This window comes from Glycine soja, chromosome 12, assembly GCF_004193775.1.
Source record: "Glycine soja cultivar W05 chromosome 12, ASM419377v2, whole genome shotgun sequence".
In the NCBI taxonomy this organism is placed as follows: Eukaryota; Viridiplantae; Streptophyta; class Magnoliopsida; order Fabales; family Fabaceae; genus Glycine; species Glycine soja.
The window spans coordinates 7028419-7035481 of NC_041013.1; the positions used below are offsets into that span (position 1 = coordinate 7028419).

At 33.0% G+C, this 7063-nt stretch overlaps 1 protein-coding gene across 1 annotated transcript; it reads right to left on the reverse strand.

Moving 5' to 3' along the window:
• Nucleotides 1–2446: 2446 nt before the first annotated feature.
• LOC114377968 lies at nt 2447–4228 on the reverse strand. The gene is made up of 3 exons (XM_028336460.1): nt 4078–4228; nt 2849–3004; nt 2447–2734 (listed from the first exon to the last, which is right to left on the reverse strand). Exons 2-3 carry the CDS (start codon nt 3002–3004, stop codon nt 2687–2689), a joined length of 204 nt encoding a protein of 67 aa, XP_028192261.1. The 5' UTR covers nt 4078–4228; the 3' UTR covers nt 2447–2686.
• Between the last annotated feature and the right edge of the window lie 2835 nt (nt 4229–7063).

Genomic DNA, 7063 nt, shown 5'->3' on the forward strand with positions numbered 1-7063 from the left:
AAATTCTAGTATTGGATTTGGAAGGTGTTATACGTCGAGAGTATAAATGTCAAATCTTTGACTACACTTCTCTGTTTTATTATTCTCTGAAAACTTAGTGAAGAATCTTGATGAGAGTGCTTTGGTTAGGTAGCAATTTTCTTAAGTTGGTATATTGGCAAATTCAGCTAACTACTGCTTCTCACCATGGCATCAATAGTTTATGTATGGACCCGAAATTTTAGTAAGACACATGTATAGATATATACAGTTATGTACCTGCCACCCCACGGTAACTTATAGAATCATATCCTCCTTTTGCGATTTATATGACAATTCTTTATATATCTATTTAAGATAACATATACAGGTATTTTTCTTTTAAAGTTTCTAAGGAGTGTTGGTAATTATATAAGGTGTTTTCTTTAAGATAGAAAGGTGCTTGGAGCAGAAGTTTTGGTTGGGGAGTGAACAGAAAGGACTCACCAAGACACCAACTGCTACAAAAAGCAAGAATTTTGGAGAGCCTTAGCAAACAAGACAGAGTAGGAGAATTGGCAGTAGCCAGTTGCCTTTATAAAAAATTATTACCCATATGGAGGACCAGCCCAAAAATGCATTTTCTGGAGCAGAAAGTCAGATACCCACACAGCTTGCCACTATATATAAGAAAGAGACTTCCTGCTTATGTTACAACTTACAAATAATTGATCTCTCGCATTAATGGGCCAAGAACTATTGAGTTCCACTAATGAATCTAGGTGTGAAAAGTGAAAACACAAGAAAGCATTATCATAGAATCTCAATTCATTTTTAAGGTAATAATATTTTGAGTATTTTCCTACATGTGACCACCCTTTTAATCTAGTTAATATACGGAATGTATCCGAGATTGTTTAAAAATTCTTCAACAAACACGCATAACCAGAATGATTTAAGTAGGGACAAGTACAACACGAGTAAATCCATGAAAGAGTAGATAGTGAATACTTTCCAGGCTGACATATGATCCTTCATTATTAATTATTACTAGTAATCATCATAGTTTTTCTTTTTTTTGCTTTTGTTACATCATAATTGGTTAATTTGTAGATTAACCATTTAGGATCTTTCTGACTTAATCATATACTTATATGGTTCTTAAATCCATTGAGAGAACCCTACTTTCTGATGTATACTCAGAAGTCAGAAAAGCAATCAAGCTCTGTCAAGTGTTGTGTGTACATTCAAAGATCTGCAAATTTTCTGCTGAACTTATTGGAGCCATTTGAATGTTGTATGGCCCACAGTCCACCCACCCTAAAAAAATATAGTTTCCAGCATAGCGGTTTGGCTGGTGAACTCTTTGGTTGTGGGTGTTGACCGTCTGTGAACTTCTAAGTATCTGAATTTTGATCAACAGCATTGAATATCTGTGCTCTACAACTGCTGCGAGCAAGAGCAGTAACAACTGCTTATGGTACGTCATGTCGGGCTTTGAATTGCTTAGGCCCACCAGATCAACGTATCATATTTCCACTGAATTTATGCAGTAAAAGCTTTTGCTTTGTCTGATTATAATAAGAATTCATTTGCTGCTTGGGCAATGCATTCTTAGTACATGATCAAAGAAAACCGCGAGGAGGACAAAGTAGATGCGAGACTTGCACCAATAAGAGGCAAATTTGTGCTTACTTTCACAAACTGAAGAAGTTCGTGCTTTAATGTCCCTGTGAAGCTGACCAAAATAGAAATGTCCATGTGAAGCAAACTGCTTTCTCCTTTAACAACAAAGTTGCTTGCTTACTAGTGTGTGTGTGTTTTTTGTAATTTTCGGGGTTAAGTAGCAAAGAAAATTTTGCCTTTAGAGATTAGGACCTCCTAACGCGATAATATGTGGATTTGGACTGAGAATACTCCTAATCAAACACAACATACAATCTTCCAAATCTCGAAAGTTTCCAATTTCCTCAGTCGAACATATTTTCAAGGGGTTGCTTTCAGAAGGTGGGCATCCGTATATTCATCATTTGGTGAATATATAAACATGTCCTTTTTACTAAAAAATATATAAATGTTGCAGTTCCATATTAATAATTTCAAGGGTTGAGTTACACGATTCTGATGATCTTGAGTTTGGCTTTTGGTTAGAAATCTCCAAATCATAATCCCGGCAAAACCTACGAGAAGCATTTACCTGAGCCAGGGTCTGGGGATGGGGCCTCTCCAATTGAAAACCAAACATGAAAAATAAATACAAATGCTATGAGATCCAAACCGCACCATAAATGCAGAAGGATGTGCCAGCTTATGTTTCGTTGCCCATTTGGAACCAAAACAAGTAACAATTACTCACCGGGCAATTCGACTGGACTATCCATCATGCATGCTATATAAGGCAAATTGAAATGCTTAACAAAGCATAAGAAAAACAGTTGAGCTTATCTAGCGCACGGAAGGCAAGGAGAAGTATCATCTAAAAGGAACAGCTAACATGAAACAAGTACTAAACCAGAAACTGAAACCAGCAGTTTGAGGCAATTCACTCAATTTGATTATATCAAACATACAAAGAACAACTTTCATTCAAGTTATAAACCCCCAATGGCAGTCAAAATCTGCAACTAAGCAATTTTATTAAGAGAACAAACATAAATGCAAAGAAAACCACTAGTCCATATTAAGGAGGCTATGTGTGGAAAAACCTCCTCAATCAGAAATTTCCAGGTCATTCTTTCTTTCCAATTCCATGCGACATATTATAGATCCCTCGTCCCTGGACAAAATGCATAAAACAGTGTATATGAAATATGACTATAAACAAATGGAGAGCTGGAGACATTGATAATTTCAATCTGATGTGAAAAAATCATATCACAATTAAACTTACAATCATGTAAATTGATGTTGCAGCCAAAGCCAGTGGTATGGCCACAGATGTAATCTTATCCGTGGGTCCCTTCAAGTAGGTATGCCTGTGGATACTCTGGAAATATTTTTGCTTCTCAGCAAGCTTTTCTCGTGGTCTGAATGGTGCTTCCGACATCTGCACATCATGGCCAAAGATTATCTCAATTTTTTTCCCAACTATATAAAAGAATGAATTGAAACAAAACAAAGCTTGCATCATGTCCCCCTCCCCCCTCTTTTTCTACATCACAAACACAACAAATTGAGAAGTACCTGAAGCCTTGAACTAATTCCAACATAGGCATCAAACAAACAGGGAACATACAAAAGATGAAAGAGAACAATGGGATAAATATATAAATGAAGCACCATACCACCGAACTCTCAAACAACCCAACCATGATTTGTATATGGGTAATTTTAGGTCAACAACAAGATGTATCATACAAAAACATATATACTAATAATCCAGTACAAACAATTTTCAATTTCACAGGATAATATCTAACATGTCACATTAGAAAAGCTTTACATGTACAATGAAGCAGGTTTCCCTACTCCAGTATGTAACAAACTAGCAGTTGCTATATTCTCCTTAGTCTTAACATCTCCAAAGTCTCTCGTGTCCATGCTTGTGCTCACATTATCTCACATTTTCGTAAAATATGGAAGAATTAATTATTAAAAAGTGAAAATATGACCATATGCACGATTTGGGGGTTCACCAATTATCTAAGCAAAGACTATGATATGTGCCAAAAGAACATGAACAGAATTAATAGCTTCAAGTGCTTGCCACACTATCTAGGAGTATGCCTAACCCTAATGTCATTCAACACTTGTTGAAGCTAACTTCAGAGTTCATAATTCAACAGAACATTAAATGAATAATCCACGCCATCACCCCCCCTCCCCCTCCCCTCCCCACACACACAGACACACGTATGAAAAACAAATTGAAGCATCAATTTGACTAATAATGGAAACAGGGGCAACAACAAACTATTCAGATTTAAGCGATAAGACACAATCAAAGGCATACAAGAACAGATTTTGGTATATGAAAAGGCTCCAAACACGGGAATTCGGCAAGATTTATTAAATGAGATTATTTTATTACAGAAAAAAAAAAAAAAGGAGCAACGAGATCTGGGAAAGTGCGTAACTAAATCATGCAGTGTTTGTAGGGTGGGAGTTTTATGAGCTTACTCTGAATAAAGGCGATGAGTTTAGTTATCGATTGTGAGATTTGACGCACGAAAAATGCAGAACCAGCTCTCTTAACAATCTAGGGTCTTTCAATTGGGGAAGATGAACCAGTTTTATAGGAGCTCCGTTTAGCTATCCATTGACCCGACCCAGACAATTTTTACAAGTTTTTTTGAAACGTTTTTGTTTGGATTAAAATATTCAATATTTATTTGTTATAATTAATATTTTTTATTACAGTTATAACTAATACTTAAGTTTTATGAAATAAATTAAAATAGGATAATTTTTTTAGCATTTAGAATTTATTTTACCTTTTCTAAGCTGATCGTGCCCACATTTGCATTCTTTAATAATAATAAAACATTGTTTAATCTTTTTTTCTTTAAAACATACAAATATGAGATTATTTAAATGTATTAACGGTAATGGATGAAAATAGGTTTGATTTTGTTACATCTAAGACTAACCTTAGTTTAGAATATATAGCTTGAGTCGATCTATTTCATATTTATTTGTCAAAGATTTTTTTTAAAAACCTAATTTGACCTATATAAAAATATTATTTGACTTACAAACTCACTTAAGGGTTTATTTTGTAATAGTTTAACACCTAGACTGAAGTGAAAAAAAATGTATGTTAGGTTAGTCACACTAGAGTCCCTCAAGTACTCACTTAGACGGTTTTATTATTTTAAATTTCATGTTTTGGAGGTTAAATGTTTTAGTTGTTGTACATCTCCTAATGTATATAGGTTTGTTGTATCCATTTATTTCTTATATGCTCAATACGATATATAACACTGCAAAATTTCGACCAATAAATAGGCACATAATGACCTAGTTAGGATTTTTTATTTTTTTTTAGTTTTATATGTTTTAATAAGAAAAGATGTGTCTTGAGTAATTATATGTGGTTAGTAATTAATTGAGTAATTAAAGGAGAGCATGAAAAACAGAGAAAATTAGTATTTCTTAATAACGGTTAACTTGAAAATTTTACAATACCAAATATATTTTTTTTTGTGATTAATTTTTTTAACTGATGTTGGTAATTAAATTGTGTGTGATTGAATTATTTGTAATATTTTAAGCAAATGTTTATAACAGTGGTTTAAATTAATTGACTTTTTTATTGTTGATTTAAATTACTTGAGTTTTTAAGTTTTTTTGATAATTTAGTACTCTAAATTTTTTATCTGTAAATAAATTTTTACAAAAATATTATAATTTATCAACTAGTGTAAATTTTATGTTTGGGGTTAAGTTTAATAAAGTCTAATCAAATCGTGATATAATTACCTAATATAAGATTACACTGTGCAATTAAATCCTCAACGACAACACCTTAGAACACACATGTCACCCCACATGCCCACAAGTGGACATATGAAATCCACTTTCTGCCTCCTTCAAAGCACACAATTTCAATTTCATTTGTGACTTCTAAAACATTGAGAGCATCTCCAAGTGTGGTATCTTATATGAGTTTCTTAATCATCTTTTTGTGATTCCCACAACACTTTTTGTGATTCCCACAATGTCATGTTACTGATAAAAAAAACTCATACAAAATTTTACTCCAATGCAAGAAACTTCAAAAAACCCACCCATTTGTATATTTTTATTATAACTTAATTATTATTCTAATAAAATAATTAATTCATTTTTCAGTTTTTATGTATATAGATAATAAATATGAATAATTGAAGAAATTATTAAATATCAATTAAAAATAATAAAAATTACATAACATTGAAAGGAAATGCACAACAATAAAAAATACATTTTCACATGATAATGGATAATTAAACATAATGACATTGAAATAAATAAAAAATATAACCCTAAAAATAAAAAATATTACATAAAATTAATTAGTGTTATTTTCATTTCTGAAATGTTCCCAAATATGCTCAACTAAATATATTTGATATTGGTGGTGTTTGTCATGAACCTTTGTTTTTCTTTAGAGGTATGTCGATCTAATACTAAGGTGAGCACCTAAAGATACTTCGAATGTTTACGTGTTGTTACCTATATTATCGTAATCAATATTATTTTGATATGTGTCACATTTGTCCTCAATAATCATGTTATACAATATAATGCACGCATAAATGATATTCTTCATTTTATCAGCATCCAAAAAATGTGTCGGGCCACGTATAATTGCAAATCGAGATTAGAGCACTCTGAACGCCCATTCTACATCCTTTCTCATCGATTATTGTCGTTGTGCAAATAATTTTCATTTTTCTCCTTGTGGCATTGAGATAGTTTTCACAAATGTAACATAGTCTGGATAAATGTCAACTGTTAAATAGTATCTCATATTATATTGGGATTCTATTCACTGTGTATTGCACTGTGAGCACATGTCCTGACAAAACTTCATCAAACACATTAGATCCATTTAACACAGTAATGTCATTATTTGAACTCGCATTGCCAAAAAATGCATGATAAATCCACAAGTCTTGTGATGTCACAACTTTAAGAATGATTGTTAGGTTGCGATGATCACCTCGACAAAATTGACCTTTCCATGCAATTGGACAATTTTTCCATTTCCAGTGCATACAAACAATGAAACCTAACATAACTGGAAATTCGTGTGCCGCTCTTATTTGTAGTAGTCATTCAGTGTCTTTGTTATCTGGTCTCTTCAAGTACTCATTCTCAAATTTGGTGCAGATGCTTGATATAAATCACTCCAAGCATTCCATTGCAGCTGTTTCACCAATTCAAACACATTCGTCCACACTGTCAACAGGTAAGCCATAAGCCAATATACAAAGAGCAGTTGTGCACTTTTGCAATGGAGATAGGCCTATTTGACGCAATGCATCGACCCTCATTTGAAAGTACTCATCATGATCGTTGAGCACGTCTATAATTCAAAGAAACACATGCCTTGACATACGAAACCTTCTTCGAAACTGAATCTCTGTGTATATAGGATTTGTTGAGAAATAGTCATCGA